At 37.4% G+C, this 18,651-nt stretch overlaps 1 protein-coding gene and 1 long non-coding RNA gene across 3 annotated transcripts in view; both read right to left on the bottom strand.

Moving 5' to 3' along the window:
* LOC134797092 (uncharacterized) overlaps positions 1-18,651 on the bottom strand; it is a 119,272-nt gene that overhangs the window by 82,775 nt on the left and 17,846 nt on the right. The gene's annotated exons all lie outside the window — the stretch shown is intronic.
* Positions 781-18,635, bottom strand: LOC134797070 (small ribosomal subunit protein uS12m). 2 transcript variants are annotated; one of them, XM_063769292.1, is made up of 6 exons: positions 18,516-18,635; positions 18,362-18,431; positions 2,250-2,419; positions 1,647-1,810; positions 921-1,014; positions 781-826 (listed from the first exon to the last, which is right to left on the bottom strand). In XM_063769292.1, the coding sequence occupies exons 2-5, from the start codon at positions 18,429-18,431 to the stop codon at positions 933-935; spliced, it is 486 nt and encodes a 161-aa protein (XP_063625362.1). In that variant the 5' UTR covers positions 18,516-18,635; the 3' UTR covers positions 781-826; positions 921-932. The 2 variants fall into 2 exon arrangements, with proteins under 2 accessions (XP_063625362.1, XP_063625361.1); XM_063769291.1 differs by having other exon boundaries at positions 781-1,014.

The following is an 18,651-nucleotide window of genomic DNA, read 5'->3' as shown; positions in this document are numbered from 1 at the left end:
AATCGACCCCCGTTGCACAAGGGAAGATGCGCAAGCGTCTGTCGTTTGACCAATCACAGCGCCTTTGTATGTGACCTTTTAAGAAAAAAAAATACATTAACTATTTACGGTACTGGTCAGGTGGTGTATAATATATTTTGTTAGTCTCTGTAGCTACAATAAAGGTCAGGTAACTACAAAGGTTTCGTATCGCTCCCTTATTTATTGCGCAAGGGGCGGGCATTGCGTACGCGACGATGACGATCGACCAATCAGCGTCGGCGAGCGTCACAACCTTTTGCAAAAAAGTTTGTAGGTAAATAACACGTAGTCATAACACCAGGGCCACAGAATAACTAATAGTACCACCGTACAGAAAATTCACTCGTTCACAAAAGTCACATTTAGGTATAAAATTATACCTATACTCGCCGCCTGCAAGCAAAATTGAAACTTATATACCTACGTAACCGCACACGAACCGTGAATCTTCCTTGCGCGCCGCAGTTTTATGACCGAGCTGTGAGCGTCGGCACGGGGTTGAAACTTGACAAGTTTTTGTACCTATACCTACCGATTTATTATTTTTAAGATTAATATGTAGGAATTACAAACGTTGATTCTGTAAACATATTTTTTTTATCCGGAGATAGTAGGTATGTCTGATTCTTACGGAAGTAGGTAGGTAGGTATGCCACCGCCGTATGCCTTTGAAAATATGTCGGTCAGTTCCTAATATTGTTTCTGGGCAACCAATAATCATTTTAAATGGTGTCATGGAAATGATTAATGTAAGAAGTCGACGTATAAAAGATTTATTGGACTACGATCCTAGTGTAACTGTAAACTATACACTATAGTGTGGCAGGTCATTTAAATAAAAATAAAGATGTCGACTTATAACATATTTATTGAACTATGATCCTATAAGTAAGCTATACAGGGTGAATTCGTTAAGGTTTGGGTTTCACGACGTGTGGCAGGTCGTGGACGCCGCGGACGCACTTCAGCTTGACGCCGGGGCAGTCCTTTAATCTGTAGACAATAGGACCAATTAATCGTGGAAACTCGTTAAAACTGTAGGGTTATTTTACATTTCCCGAATTGGCAGTAAGCAATTGGTGCAGTGCCATGCACTAATTTGTTCTAAATGGGAACTTTCGAAAAACCGGTAAAACACCACAGACAACTGTGTTTAGTGCAATTGCAAAAGTTCCATCTCTACACGCTTGTTGGCACAGTTACTATAAAACGCTCTTATCTCGTCATGTCATGTTATGTCTCGTAATGTTTGCAGTACTTAGGTACATTGCTGCTTGGTAAATTTTGGAAAAAATATTACTAGGTCATAATAAAGTGTACTTAACTTAAAAAAACTTCATAACTTAATTAATGATTAGGTACACATATAAATTCTATTTATTTTGTGGTTTAATATTTCCCGTATTAGATTTACACACTGTACCTATACCTATAGAATTTTATACAGATGATTTATGCCAGAAACACAAATTTTGAATTATAAGGAGACGGGCGGGATTTTTGTGGCCATTTGGTGGAATTTTACTGACGTGAGTTTGTAAACTCTTTTCACATGTGGCCGATACTGACTACCTACGTTACTTACTCGTGTGTTCCTCAAAATTATATATAGAATGGTTACTCACCTCCCCACCCTAACCAGAACAATGTTGTGTTCTTGAAGATTATGTCCGATGCCAGGCACATAGGCCACCATCTCCTTGGCGTTTGACAGCCGGACCAACACACACTTGCGGTTGGCCGAGTTTGGTTTCTTAGGCTTCTTTATGAGGGTCTTTAGGACGACACCCTGAAAGCAATACAAATTACGTTAATGTTACATTATAAAAGAAAAAGTAAGGGCAAATCGGTACGGGCATGAGATGCGGAGGGATGAAAATCATGTGACGAGAAAGATATTATGAATGAATGTGGAGGGAGGTACAAGGAAAAGGTGGATGGACTGTGTGAGAGATGATATGAACGAACGCGAGTGAATGATGAGATGACGGGCGACAGAGATGTATGGAAGAAAAAGATATGCTGCAAAGACCCCAAGTGAATGGGACAAGGGCAAGCGAATGATGTTAGATTATAAAATAAAGTAACAGTATCAATATTTCACCGCATGACCTAAAATACTAGATGCCTAGTACAGTCAGAATCAAAAAGGCAGTAACGGCCGATGTGGCCAAATATAATCGGGACCCATCCTTATTCATATGGTAACAAAGGTATCTTTTAAATACCTTAGCAAAGGGGTTTCCATTGAGAGGGTTCCTTGACTTCCTGTGCTTGATGTGCGGGCCTGTGCGGTGCATTTGTGCTAGCGACGCCATGGTTCTGGCCAATAAGGACTGTCCAGGTGTTGGCAATAAAGATGGTAGAGCTAGCGGCTTGGGAGCCGGCGAGATGGGCGCTGAAATAAAAGAAACGGTAAAAAAATTGGTACGAGCTCTAACCATGTCAGGGAGTATTGGGATCCTAGGTGTCGTCATCTCCAGTGACGTCCAATTCCGTAGCCACCTGGAAGGTAAGGCTGCGCTGGCATCCAAAAAACTCGGTGTGCTCAATAAAGCAAGGCGATACTTTACTCCGGGGCAAAGACTGCTGCTTTATAAATCGCAAGTCAGACCCCATATGGAGTACTGCTGTCACCTTTGGGCAGGAGCACCTGGATGCCAGCTTGGACCCTTCGACTCAGTCCAAAGGCAGTGTACGAATCGTCGATGATCCCAAACTCACAAGCGGTATTGAACCTTTAAGTCTAAGGAGAGACTTTGCCTCCTTGTGTGTGTTCTACCGCTTGTACAATGGGCTGTGCTCTGAGGAATTATTTGACATGATGCCAACGGCCGCTTTCTATCACCGCACCGCTCGACGTCGGCAGGGTGTTCATCCTCACCCCTAGAACCTATATGGTCGCGTACTGTGCGATTTAAGAGGAATTTCCTCCCGCGGACGCTCCGGCTGTGGAATGAGCTCCCTTCCGAGGTTTTCCCGAGGGTCTACAGTATGGGGTTCTTCAAAAAAGGAGTGTACAGGTTTTTAAAAGGTCGGCAACGCGCTTGTAACACCTCTGGAGATGCAGGCGTCCATAGGCTACGGTGACTGCTTACCATCAGGCGGGCCGTAAGCTTGTTTGCCACCGATGTGGTATAAAAAATAAATCTTAGACCAGTTTCATGGTACCATAACATTTCATTGTCACAATATTACATTAGATACCTATTCATGTTCCTTTCGTCAATATTAATATTGAATACAAAAGAGGTGCCTCTCCGGACGGGTTGCTATTCCTACTTTCTAAGACAATAGGGTATTATACTGTATTTAAAATAAATTATTTTACACCATGCATAAAATAAAGCACCTGATAATTATTAGAAAAACACAGATAGGAGTTATTTTTAAACACAAGTTCTATTTAATAAATCGGATAGAAATATAAAAAGTAGGTGAGTTGACCGTGCCCAAGTAACACACAAGCAGGATAATAGAGTAAAATTATCATCTTATTCAAATTAAGATTGCATAAATTTTGTGTATAAGCGGTGGAAATTACTAAATTCGGAATAAGAAAATATGTGGGCCTAGTGGGGCCCTGGGGCCTATATACCAATAAATGCTGAATAAATTTTGCATAGTATCGGTTTTGCATATTAAAGCTGAATAATACTTATTTCTTACACAGTTAGTCAGACATTATTCAGCTTAAAGCATTTGTGGTTACTAAAAGCTGCATAATAGCAGCATTAGCAGCAATTAGCTGTATATATTTTGTGTCGTGAGATATTAAGCAGACAATATTAAGAAAAATGTGATAGTGGCTACTAAATGCTGAAAAGAAGCGTCGGTGAAGACTTTCAACTGTATATAAGCGGTTGCAGTTTCTGTTTTAATGCTAGTTTTTGAATAAAGGTGGACGCTATTACTGGAAGCTGTAATGAAATCCACATATTATTTGTTATTCAGTAGCTGCATATATGGGTTAGTTATGGCTTTTATAGACATAACGTCTGAATAATAAATACTAAAACAACACTTATACTTAAGTTATAGCGATTTTAGTACACATACAGTGTGTTTTTTTTAAGTGGGACAGTATGGGGAAATCCTAAAGTATAAGAGATACAGGGAAACTGTCTTAGGAAACATTAGGTACTTTTTTGTGAAAAAAAAATTGGTATAGTCAAAATTTTGGTCAAGTGTGAGTTGTCCCTAAAAATGATTAATTTTGATGAATTTTTTTTTGACGCACATCTACTCAGTTTCATGAGGGGATCATTTTATTGTATGGGAAGAAAAAAATCGGGACAGCAGAAGTTAGGTAAATTTAATAAAATAATTTTACATTAAAGTAAATGTTCAAAGTGGCCTCCCTCTTGTCGAATGCAGGCACGAGCGCGTTTCAGAACACCTCTGGTAGCTTTAGACAAGGCGTTGTGATGTATGTTGTTCAAATGATAATGCACTGCGTCTTTTAACTCTTGTACCGAGTTGTAAGTATCTGCATAAATTCGACCTTTAAGGTACCCCCAAATGAAAAAATCCAACGGTGTTAAATCGGGTGAACGTGGTGGCCATTTAATAGGGCCATTTGTGCCCATCCAGCGATCAAGAAAATGTTCATTTAAAAACTGTTTCGTAGCGATACTATTGTGGGCAGGGGCGCCGTCTTGTTGGTAGATGATATTATTCAAATTATTTAATGGAATTGCCATATCTACTAAATCCACAGCCATGTTTAATATTTCCTGATATTTTTGACTATTCAATGTTCCATGGTAAATTTTAATGGCAAAGATTTTATTATCTAATATTGCACACCAACAATTAAAGGAAAAGCGGACCTGGTTATGGGTTGCCGTAGTTCGGAAGGGGTTTGTACGTGCCCAAAAATGATTATTTTTTCTATTGTACATGCCATTGTTTGAAAAATTGCATTCATCTGTCCAAATGATCCGGCTTGGAAAAGACGGGTTTCTAATCGAGCATGCTACAAACCACTGGCAAAATGCTAATCTCCGGTCAGTGTCTCCTGGAAGCAATGCTTGTACAAGATGACCTTCTATGTAACACTTGTACTTGTAAGCCTTCAATACCTTTCGTACTGTAGATTTATGCACACCGATAGTGTTAGCAGCTTCCCTCAATGAGGCTTTTGGGTAGGCTTCAAAATATCCTAAGATTGCGATAGTTGTAAATTCATTTATTACTGTGGCTCGTCTCTTCCGTTTTAATTTAAAACAGCCTCCCTTTCTTAAATTTTTCACCAGTTTGTCAAAAATTTTGCGGTCCGGTTGATCGCGGTCCGGATAACGTTCCCGATACCACTGTAACGCATTCACAGAGCTACGATAATTTACAAAATACGCTTCAATTAAATCTACTTTATGCGAGTTTGGTAATTCCATGACGAAAACTTAACATAATGTTAACTTTAAACAATGAAATATCAAGTAAAATACTGTTTGTTTCAAGAAGTTCCAAATTTAAAATTTGTTTTTTTTTTTAAATTAGATTTGTAAGGTAAGGCTCGCGTAAGAATATCTTAAAGTATTTTAATCCTTTTTAAACCAAATAAAGTGTTCCAAATTCAAATGTAAAACTGGAATAGGCAATATTTTTTAAATAAAAACCTTGCAGTGGGCAGTGGTTTTCAATTTACACGGGTTGTAAAAATGAAAACGATTTTCTTAAATTTGACTAACTTCTGCTGTCCCGATTTTTTTCTTCCCATACAATAAAATGATCCCCTCATGAAACTGAGTAGATGTGCGTCAAAAAAAAATTTCATCAAAATTAATCATTTTTAGGGACAACTCACACTTGACCAAAATTTTGACTATACCATTTTTTTTTTCACAAAAAAGTACCTAATGTTTCCTAAGACAGTTTCCCTGTATCTCTTATACTTTGGGATTTCCCCATACTGTCCCACTTAAAAAAAACACACTGTATACTATCTTTTCTTGCTAAAAGCTGCAAAATGAACGCAATGAGCAGCGCTATTCAAACTACTGCTTAGTATCAACAAATGCGCGGTGGAGAGGGTTCCGTAGCTTTATAAGTTTATACACGGTCAACAGTGCTACTTGAGCCTGTTTGCTTTGAGCTTGAGCGTGTTTTTATTTTATTTTGAACGCATCTTGCGTATTTATTCTTTAATCCAACCATTATTTAAAAAATCGAGGTTTAGTTTTCTTAACAATTCTCTTCGATTGGTTATTTTCCACAAGATGCATTGTCGTTTTAATGACGTAAAACAATTGCTAGCTACCATCGTAAACACTGTTAACTGACCATTTGCATACCTTACTGCAACGAGATAAAGTTTACCAATGGCCATTTAAGGTTGTTGCTAGTTGGCAAACAAGGTGGCAAATGCTAGTTATTGATATTGTTGCATTAAAAACTTGTAGACTGGACTGGGTATGAGAAAAATGTAATAATCACCCCCATTAAAATATAGCGAAATTTTGAACAGACTGTTTTTAGGTTTCAAGTGGGTCTACTCATACCCATCCCACACTATACTCGTACTCATACCTAAACAATACTGCCCATACCAAACTATACTTGTACTCATACCCGTGATACCCGCTACTAATATACCCGCACCTTCGCACCTATACCATATTCATATTCATACCATACTCGTAACCACACCATACTCATACTATACACATCTTCGTACTCACTTCGTACATCTTTGCGTATACCTTTACCTACTACATATTTGTCGGAACTGATAACGGAAAAAATAACTGTGTAATCTGCCGTGCCCCCAGATTTATCATATAACTTAAATATCATATCGCGTTTATAATATTAGTAGGAAGTAGGATTGAATATTGCCCGTGTTACATACCTATAATGTTTCTCATCAAACTAGTCAGGATCTATGTGGTTTTTACTATTTGTGTACAGAACCCTAATAGGTTTAAGATTGAGAAAACAATTACTATTATACTGATGTTATTCAAAACTTGTTGTTCTAAAACCATTATTATCTAACATGTAGCTTAGTAACGCGAATAATGTGAATGCTTATTCAGAAATTTAGCACAAAATGCCTGTGGCAGCAGCTTATATTCAGCACAGTCGGACGCCATTACGGTTGCTCATATTCTAACCTCTACAATTATATAGGAATTGAAAATGAACTGAAAATCCCATTTTTATTCATTTATAAAACTAGTTTTATCGTAGCATAACTTGTTAAAGTACATTTTCTATCACTAAAACATCTAAACACCGCAAAAAAAGTACAAATTTAAAAGTGGAGTAGTAAATTTTCTATATTTACTTTTTAAACAGTGCATTATTTACGCGGCGCTTTAAAATTTTAAATCAAAATGTATATATATATATATATTAACAGTAAAGTCGCATGCGCAATGAAATTGATGTTATGTAAACATCAAATCAATATATGGGTAATGTCCTCCTTATTTTGTATTCACTTCAGACACTACACTTTGACACGAGTTCACAAATTAAAATGGAAGACAAATCATACACAAATAGCTGAATATATTTTCTGTAACAATGCACTTTTGAACCAAAAGCTGCATAACGTGTGACTAACTGAGTCATTCTATACAAAGCTGGATAACTTTGGTTTAAAAGCGGTATAGAAGCTTTTGACAGCCTCTATACAAGTGTTATTCAGCGATTCAATGTGTGGGCACACACTTATACAGCTATTACATTACTGTTATTCAGTAATAAGCGGCGTGGGCTAGCCCACTTTGCGCCCAAACCTTCTGTATAACGTCTGTATAAGCGCTTATACAGACGTTATACAGCTACCTTATTTAGCATACAGTACGGAATGCTCTATTATTCAAACAATATTCAGCTACTTTTGTGTTACTTGGGTGACGTCACGATGTAAAGTTCCATATAAATTTCATATTAACACATAGTTTTGACAGTTCTAAAAAAGTAACTGATTTGACTAGTTGGAAAATACCCTATTATTATCGTCTTAAAACCACAATACGAACAGCCAAATGCCCAACAGTTTTATTGAGATTAAGCAGTATTTATCATTAACCAATTTAGGCACAAATGTTAGGTACGTTACGTCTTTACTAGCTATATTCAAAAGAAAGCTTCATGTGTATAAAAGAAAATCTATTCAGCGCGAGAAGACGTTTACTCTAATACAGTTATCCATAAAACAGGGAAGTCTAGACTCAGAACTAGAGCTAAGATTCATCAAAACACGGAGTGCACTCACGCGCAACGAAAATAGGTCACTTTAAAAGAAATTCCCGTACAACGTAGCCCGTTTTCCTAGCCTCCGAGTGTAGTTTTCCGATCGTTCATCACTCGCCGTCATCTCGGCTTCGAGTTCCGCTCGATCGTGATAAATTGTGCAAATGGCTTCAAACTTCACAGATTGACTTAAGTTTTGCAATTTTAGAACTCGGCGAACAGATTAGGTTTGTTAGATTTTGAGAAATAAAACGGATTATATCGCGTATAATTCATTTAAAATACATCCAGACGTTTCGATTTTCGAACCCTCAATGCTACACTGAAAAAATAATTAGCTGTGAACTCATTGAGTATTAGGTAATCCAAAAAATAACTGGACTTAACCTCCTAAAACCTATAATACAAAATGTTGTTTATATTCTTTTAAATATTTTGTTACTGTTATGCAAACATTTCTTTCAGTGTAGGTATCCTTAAGTTTTCTAAATCCTTATAGCCTAATTTGATCACAAATTATTGGTTACAAGTAACAATCATAAAACGACACATTGCCGAGTACCAACCCTTTAAAGCGCTACATTTCGATTACTGAGCTCAAAAGACAGAGGTTTACAACAGCGAATAAGGGGCCCACTGATTACCAGTCCACCGGATGATATCGGCCTGTCAGTTAAACGCAAAAGGTGCCAGTTCTAAACAACTGACAGGCTGATATCGTCCGGCGAACTGGTAATCTGTGGGCCCCTTTAAACATGGTGTTTTATAATTTATAACTTATAAGTATAACCGTGGAGGACCAGTTTTTTTAAACAACACAAATCTGTATCTCACGAATAGCCCAAGAGCCATAAACGGCAAATCCATCACTACCGTTATCCACACCGATAAGCTCCGCAGGTGCCAACACCACGTTTCCAAGGATAATCCCCAAATAAAGACACAGTGTGACGCTTTAGTATCTCCAAAAGAACAACTGCTATAGCAAAATATACCTTATACATATAGTAACAAGTATAGCATTTAACAGTAATGAAAACTAAATGAATACAGTTACAAGATGGTAGGCGTTGCCGGCAGCGCCCTCTGATTGTGTCAACTGTAACGATTCGATGCGCAAGCACATGTCAATGTGGCATAATGTTTGATTGACATTGCGCTGTGTGGTCCGCAATACATATTGATATTATGGAAGGGATGAGGCGATTTGGCAGATGTGAAACCGTTACTTTTATAGCTTTTTGATGCTAAATCCCAGCGGGACTTAAGTATAGACACTTATACATAGCAATAGGTAGGTTCATACAAGCAATTAGATTCACGCGCGCCCATATTACCTTAACCACAAGATGGATCATACCTATACCTAAGACAACTCTAGGTTCTAATAATTTACTCGCTAAACTATCTACATAATTATAGTCTCGATTATAGTTTGGCAAGATTCGTTTGTCAGTGCATAGGCATGCATAAAAAATCATTCTGTGTTTTTGTTATGCTTGTAATAAAACCCCAAAAAGAGGGATGAGAATATTTCTTTTATTCTACTGTTACTTACTGACAATATTGGTTTACCAAAATATATTTTGTCGGTGAACTCGATAATGCATCGTTACCCAGAGTTGGGCAAAAATTAACTTGAATAAGAATAAGAATAAGAATAAAAACAGAAATTTTATTCTTATTCAAATCAATTTGAATTAGAATAATTCTTGCACTAGTTATTTTAGAATAAAATTAAGGTGAATAAATCATGTGATTTTTATTTTAAATGCGGAATAAAAAACAGAATAATTATTCTAGAAGTGAGGCTATTCTAACTAAGGTTTTATTCAATTAAAATGTTATTTAGAATTAAGTCAATTTTTGTAGTACAATTGGTTAAATTGTGTAAGTAGATTTTCACCCTTCTATTTAAAAGTCGGATTGATTTGATATTTGTTACTTTAGGTATAGGTACACATTGAAGAGTTCCGCTATACGCTATCTAGTTCTATCATCCGATCAGGGTGCTTAGCCAACATGCCAAACGTTGACGCTCCGTAGAGTTGCGCATAGTCTCTCTCTATCACTCTTACATATTAGTGCGATACAGAGACAGATAGCGTTTCGTTGTCGTAGCACTCGAAGGGCAAACGATTGGGTGCCTAGCTAAGATGCCAATTTTTGTTTTTAATTTAATAACCAAATCATAAGGTACAATTTAGCCGTTTTTAGCGCTTTCTGTCTCTATCACTCTTACATATTAGTGCAATAGAGAGACAGAGATAGCGTTTAATTGTCGTAGCGCAAACGATTGGCATGTTGGCTACGCACCCAAGGTGCTAAGCAAAGATGACAATTTTTGTTTTTAATTTCATAACCAAATCATTAAGTAAATTTAGCTTTTCTGGGGGCCTAGCCAAGATGCCAATCGCTTGTGCTCCGACAACGAAGCACTTTCTGTCTCTATCACTCTTACATATTAGTGCGATAGAGGGACAGAGATACCGTTTCATTCTCGTAGCGCAAACGATTGGCATATTGGCTACGCACCCAAGGTGCCTAGCCAAGATGTCAATTTTTGTTTTTAATTTAATAACCAAATATTTGGGTACAATTTAGCTGTTCAGGGGGCCTAGCCAATATGCCAATCGCTTGCGCTCCGCCAACGAAGCGCTTTCTGTCTCTATCACTCTTACATATTAGTGCGATAGAGAGACATATAGCGTTTTGTTGTCGTGGCGCAAACGTTTGGTATGTTGGCTACGCTTCCATGTGCCTTGCCAAGATGCCAATTTTTGTTTTTAATTTAATAACCAAATTAGGTAAATTTAGCTGTTCTGGGGGCCTAGCCAACATGCCAATCGCTCCAACAACGAAGCGCTTTCTGTCTCTGTCACTCTTATATATAAGTGCGATAGAGAGACAGAGAGAGCGCTTCATTGTCGGAGTGCAAACTATTGGCATAATGGCTAGGCCCCCAGAACAGCTAAATTGTATCCAAAGATTTGGTTATTAAATTAAAAACAAAAATTGTCATCTTGGCTAGGCACTTTGGGTTCGTAGCCAGTATGCCAATCGTTTGCGCTACGACAACTAAACGCTATCTCTGTCTCTCTATCGCACTAATATGTAGGAGTGATAGACAGAAAGCGCTTCGTTGTTGGAGCGCAAGCGATTGGCATGTTGACTAGGTCCCCATAACGGTTAAATTTACCTGATGATTTGATTATTAAATTAAAAACAAAAATTGACATCTTGGCTAGGCATCTTGGGTGCATAGCCAACATGCCAATCGTTTGCGCTACGACAACGAAACGCTATCTCTGTCTCTCTATCGCACTAATATGTAAGAGTGATAGAGACAGAAAGCGCTTCGTTGTTGGAGCGCAAGCGATTGGCATGTTGGCTAGGCCCCCAGAACAGCTATACCTAATGTATGGTTATTAAAATAAAAACAAAAAATTGGCATCTTAGCTAGGCACATTGGGAGCGTAGCCAACATGCCAAACGTTTGCGCTACGACAACAAATGCTATCTTTGTCGCTCTATCGCACTAATATGTAAGAGTGATAGAGACAGAAAGCGCTTCGTTGTTGGAGCGCAAGCGATTGGCATGTTGGCTAGGTCTCCAGAACAGCTAAATTGACGTAATGATTTGGTTATTAAATTAAAAACAAAAATTGTCATCTTGGCTAGGTTCCTTGGGTTCGTAGCCAATATGCCAATCGTTTGCGCTACGACAACAAAACTCTATCTCTGTCTCTCTATCGTACTAATATGTAAGTGATAGAAACAGAAAGCGCTTTGTTGTTGGAGCGCAAGCGATTGGCATGTTGACAATGCCCCCAGAACGGTTAAATGTACCTGATGATTTGATTATTAAATTAAAAACAAAAATTGGCATCTTGGCTAGGCACCTTGAGTGCGTAGCCAACATGCCAATGGGTTGCGCTACTTCAACGAAACGCTACCTCCGTCTTTCTATCGCACTAATATGTAAGAGTGATAGAGACAAAGCGCTTCGTTGTCGGAGCGCAAACGATTGGCATCTTGGCTAGGCCCCTAGACCAGTTAAATTGAACCTAATGATTTGATTAGTAAATTAAAAATAATACGGTTACTGAAACTATGCGTTATGCGACAGTCAATTTTAGGTATAAATTAGACAAGAGTCTAACTACTATTACATCTACCTAACTATACGTAATTAGTACCTATACGGTACCCGAACTACCTTTTTATTCGTGGAATATTATTTCAATTAAAAATCATGATTATATTTATTTGATTAAGAATAAGTTATTCTCATTCAATTTTTTCTCATACGAATTATTCCCGACCAAAATTATTTGAATATTTTTGACGGGAATAAAATCGAGATGATTTTATTCCTACGAATTCTTATTCAAATAATGATTTTATTCTTGAATGCCCAACACTGTCGTTACCTAGGTATTCTTAACATCAATGTTTGCGTCCATTTTTTCATTTTTATGTTTTGTTGGTAGGTCTAAGTTATTTGGCTTTTTCCGGATGCAAATAAAACTTGTAAAATGTTAGGTAAATAGCTCCAGATCCGATCTTATACAATCTAACGCCACATAATGAATGCTAAATTAAAAACCTGCAGGTTCCATTCTAATCGTGTTCTTAAGATTCGGGTATGAGAAAGACGAAAGTCAGAAATTTTGAAAGGATCTCGAAAATCACATCTACGTTAACAATCAAACTTAACACAGATTCAAATTAACAAGAAACCAACCCAAAATGAAAAATAAGCAAATATGTTCCCCGAAATCCGAAGCACATGTTGCTATAAGAAGGTACAGAAGTCCTGTTTGTCCAGCGCTGGGACAACAAAATAGACTCCTTAGGGACCTCGAGTCACGTACTAAACTACATATTTAAATGACCTTAGGTAGACTTTATCTTCATTGCAATAAGGGTCACGTTTGGTGAACTGTACGGTATCTACGTCGTCCAGAAATGTATGAGTATTGTCGCGTATTGTTAAGGAGTTTTTCTTGTAGTTTGTTGTGGGATAATCGGCAGGACACTTGCATCTGCTCACGCAAGCAAATATTAACAATATTTTGTGGTGCGAGTGATGAGAGATGAGCGTTAGCAGTTATAAAATAAGATGAAAGTCGAAAGAAATTTAACCGCATATTTTTAAGAAATGATCTTCTAAATCTTTTGAGGTAAATATCGGCCAGTTAAATGTCAGAATGGTATCATTTTACACGGAAGGTTTTAAAATTTTTATATTATCTGTGGGGACTGTGGGTATACATATGACAGTGAGTAGACTTGGAAGTGAGGATTAACAATCTTAAGCGCAATTTTACTAACAGATTGTTATGAGTTATGATACTTCGAAAATAGCATTTTTGTCAAGTCATCAAAAGGTTTTCTCTGTGTGGAGAAAATATCATACATCGCGCACGACGCAATAGAAACCTCGCTGTCGCTTACACACTGCACCGTTTGCATTCGTCCAGAAAGTACCTGCTCTTTTTGCGGATTATAATCCGCTAATAGTGGGCATTGTCCACCGTCCCGTCTTTGACAGCGTGACTCCGGCAAAAACCACAATGGGCAAGAGTTGAGCCACCAGGCGTTCCAAGAATCGTCAATCATATTTTACACCATTCACTTCGAATTTCAACTTTAAACACAACGCGTACGATCGCTTTTACAGCTATAGGATTAATTTATAACATGCGCTCGCGACAGTTAAGTCTTCGCCCGCTGGCGCTTGTGAATTAAATCGTATCCCAACGGAATAAAGTCGGTTTTGCCTCAATTTTGAAGCGGATTTGGTATATTGATTGTGTAACTTTATCAGTAAACTGATTTGCTGATGATTCTAACGCGTTCGCAATTGTAGTCCACAATGGGCTGGATAATAAGGACTGTGCAAATCTTAGAGCATATTACGTAGTAGTGTTTGCTTCATTCAATGTTGTTTTCTAGGAAGCAAGGATTATATTTGCTAGTTTTGTAATTGGCTCGCGCGAAGGCGTGAAGTGTTATGGAATTGACCAAAGGAATGTGTTAAATAGAAAAATTTAATCCATCTTTTCAGTAAAAGTTATATAATGCTTCAGACGCGTGGACATTAAATTAAAATATTGAAAGGAACTGGACAGACGGGTTTTGTTGTTCATATATTACAAATAGTTGAAACGCTATGGCATTGTTAAGTTACATCTAATTTCTATGGTTCCATAAACTGTAAATAGAAATTATTTTTTACTAATCGAACAAGAGCCCATATTATAAATTTAAAACTCATAAGATAATACGAAATGCCCTTCATAGGATGAGAACTCGTTAAAACAAATTTATATTTTTTCCTAAATATTCATGGTTGTCGAGGTTGAATATTAAAATAAAACCAGTAATAGTAAGTACCTATAATTAAATAGGAATGTTGAAGTTAATATAAAATTACACTGAGGTAAATAGGTAAATTAACGGAATGGAATTATTTAGTGCAGGACTCAGGAGATGAAGAGCCAAGCCGACCGCAATAGAAATCACCACTTTTAAGAATCTCAAAGAGCCGCGAATGTTGTTTTCAGTGGTCTAAGAACTCTAATTGTAAATTTTTTGGGTGGCTTGAAGAGCCGCATGTGGCTCTCGTGCCGCGGTTTGCTGACCCCTAACTTAGTGAATCCATTCACTGATCAAATATTCCTAACTACGCTATGGATATCATATACTTCATAAAAATGGCGTCCGTTGGCTCGTTGGGTGGATGACGTTCGAAAAATCGTGGGGCAATTTTGGTTGAGACTAGCCCAGTACCGGGATAAGTGGCGTAGGTACAGTGGATGTCGACCGTAATGCCTTAATATTACGGTTGAAACATGTCCATGCACTTTTGAACGCTAGTGTACACGAGAGAGGCCTATGCTCAGCAGTGGGCGACTAAAGGCTAAAATGATGATGATGATGATTATAAAAAAATCCTTACATGCACATTATCATCCTTTTCCAATAGCCTACTTAGCTTAGTGAAGCGGTCAGGCGTCCGGAAGCCAGCACTTTCTTCCCGTGGGAAGAAAGCTGCCCGGGGAGGTCCCACGCAACAATGCGATGTGGTTAATGCCAAATGTATGGCCATTGTGTTTGGGGGTGGTAACGGTCCTATGTGGAAGTGTTTGCTTGAGTTTGTATCGCGTATTTGAATTTATTTATATAGCCCTTTTACAAGACTAACAAACCACACTAGACATGAATGCATTAAAGTTGTTTAGGTATATAGGTACTTAGTTCTAATTCTCAATGTTGGAATAAAACTCGGTGATTTAGTGGATTGTCTCCCTTGCTCTGTATAAGGTGTGGATGGAAGTTAGACAAAACCAGTATGTATTTCAGCGGATAATTATAAATTTGTAACATATAAACCCTACGTTATCTACCTAATTAGCGTCTAGTTGCATGGCATAGCCGAACCGGCATATGGTCAACACAATACACAAATAGCCAGAAATATGGACATCCAATGAAAACCTCAAGTCATCCCGCACAAAGCTGAGGTGTGAATGGGCTTGGACAATGTGGTCACCGTATTGTATCAATTGTACTGACATAAACATATTAACTGATCACTGGTATCCCTTATGTCTATGCCTTAAGGTTCACATAAGGGCAGATAACTGTGTCAATTGTACTGCAATCCTTTCCAAATGTAACGTCGGCCACAAAAGATGTTAGATAACATAACTGAGATGTCAAAAACAGATTGCTTCTAAATATAAATGTTGGTATTATTCTTAGAAATTGCGGATTCAAAGTTATCTCTCTATCACGCGTTTTGCACCTCGATATGGTTTTTAAGAATATTTAGAAAAGTAATTTATCGGCCTCCGTAGCCTCATAACTACAATATTTCAACTAATACCTATATTGTTCAAACGCAACCAACCTGAATGAGCTTAGTTTTATTTTACTTCTAGTTATTTCAACAACAACAATACCACGCTTGTCGGCTTCATAGTGAGAATAACGGTGTTTTAAGAAATTATGATAAAAATTTTCTTAAGCCGGAACCTATGCAATACCTATAAGGAAAAAACGGTAAGTCCACACGGAGGTCTCGCGGCGTCTTTTGTTTCCAAGTTTCCAAAACCGTTATTCCGAAAACTACATTAATGAAATATTGACAATACGGATTACGAATTGTTTCAATGCAATAACAATGCAATATCCACCTTAAACTTATACAGTTAAGGTTGGAATTTGAATGTGTTGTGGAGATGATGGTATCGAGAATTAATGCTGTCCATGCGGAAGGGTTCCAATGACAGGCGTGTGACAACCCTTATTGACCATAACAATTATCAATCTAAAAACAACCTTAAACATATACGCATAAATTTCATTTTCACTTGTACTAATTACAGTAGACGATGGCAAAGTGAAATGGACCTTGATGGCTGGTATTAAGGTTTGTTTTTGATTGGTGCGGGTGGCAGATGCTTGTTTAGTGCAGATGTGGTTTATGTGTTGGGCAGTTAGAGCAATTGCAGTTGTTGCATTTTGGTGACAAGTTTTTTGTTTAAATAATTGCTTTTAGTGATACATAGGAAACACACAACATTATACATAGGAAATAATGTTAGGCAGGCAATAGGGAATATTACGCAAAACTCTGAGTAGGGGGCGCCACTAGCACAAACTGTAAACAAACTGTCTTGATGCATCAATGGCATATTTATTTGTAACAAATAATCTGTGAAAAGTGGTCAAAAATACATAGGTATAGGCAAAGACATATGTAACTTCGTATAAGACGAATAAAGTCTAAGGAAAAAACGTGCCTCGGAATTCAAGTAAAAGTCATTCTCGAATAGGTGGCGCACACACCTTTAGCCTATCCTCGGCTAGATGGCGTGACGACACCGTTTCATATTTAACAATTTTAACACATAGATATCAGTGAATGAACATGGATCAAAATGATATAAAAATTATAAAATCATTTATCCATATATATACATTTTTTGATAACTTTATACGTTTTCATTTTGAGTTTTAGTCGTGTGTCGATAGATGGCAGTAAATTTACAGTGACTACAAAATTTACAATGACAGGACCCCTCTATACTATCTATTCTTTTTGGTATAGGTAAGTTACTCTATGGTTCATGCTAGTGCTGCCTCTCTGCCTCAGGTGGCAGAACATTGCAGTATCCCTATTGCAACTATCTACTCATATACAAGAAGGGAGTCTAAGGCCAGAGAAACTTCTAGAAAGTTATGACACTTATGACACACTTTCGCCCGTCATAAATGAGACGGCCCATGGCACCTAAGTGGCTACAGCTCACTCACTTCTTGGTTTTTTAGAGTAGTTGCATTTGTCCCACAGATGCAATTGCCCTGGCTGACCTTAGCTACATTTAGCAAATAGCAGGTAAAAATAATTAAATTAAACGCATGTGTGAATAATCTTTATAATTTAAAATTCTATAACCTTGTAAGATTCTATTTTGTCAATATATTTGTGTGTTTTTGATCTATTGGACCCTAAGCCATAGGGTTCAGTCATTTGGTTTTGATTCATACAACTCCAATTATAGGTATATGACATTTAGGAACAGTAGTAGTAGTAGTAGTAATCACTTTATTGTACACAACACAGGTTTACATAATATTTACAGAAATAAAGGTACAAAGGCGAACTTATCCCTGTAAGGGATCTCTTCCAGCTAACCTTCGAGTAGATGAGGGGAGAATTCAAATTAGATAGACAAACTTACGGAATGCACAGTAACATTTTAAAAGTAAACTAACTAAAACGTTTGATTTGAAGGGAATTACCCCCGTTCTGAGTCATGGCTTGTCCAACAGGTCTCCACCGCCGCCATACAGCGGGCAACGCTGCTAGTGTGATGGGGACCTTTGAACCCGGCATGGCTCAGAATGGGTTTTAGTTTCTTAAGATTTGATACCTCTTCTTATGACTGCTACTCATAATTATATACTGTGCTGCACAGGGTGCCTACTCACAAGTACCTGGTAAGCACCAGGTTTATGTATGTAGCAATTTTAATTGTTTCTGTATAAAATTTGTTTTGACAATACAGTATTCTACTCAGATATGTTAAATTTAGGAATTGTAATTGATAAATACCTGTAATTGCTGCACATTGGGTTCTAATTCCAGCGGAGACGAGAGATAACCCTCTTCGTATAAGATTCATCTAAAACAAGCAATATTCACTATGAAATTACTAGCACACACTCTCGGTAAACAAACTTAGCCTAAAATATATATTTATACTTACTTTATGATACAGAAAATAATCTTAAAAATCTAATTTGTACAAAATTATGTTATTATTGAAATAATAACCTCAATAAAATACTGACATTTGACAAATGACAGCTGTTTTTAGAGTTGCCAGGACATTAAAATTGATC

Source organism: Cydia splendana, chromosome 14 (assembly GCF_910591565.1).
Source record: "Cydia splendana chromosome 14, ilCydSple1.2, whole genome shotgun sequence".
In the NCBI taxonomy this organism is placed as follows: domain Eukaryota; kingdom Metazoa; phylum Arthropoda; class Insecta; order Lepidoptera; family Tortricidae; genus Cydia; species Cydia splendana.
This window is presented reverse-complemented; position numbering and strand designations above follow the sequence as displayed.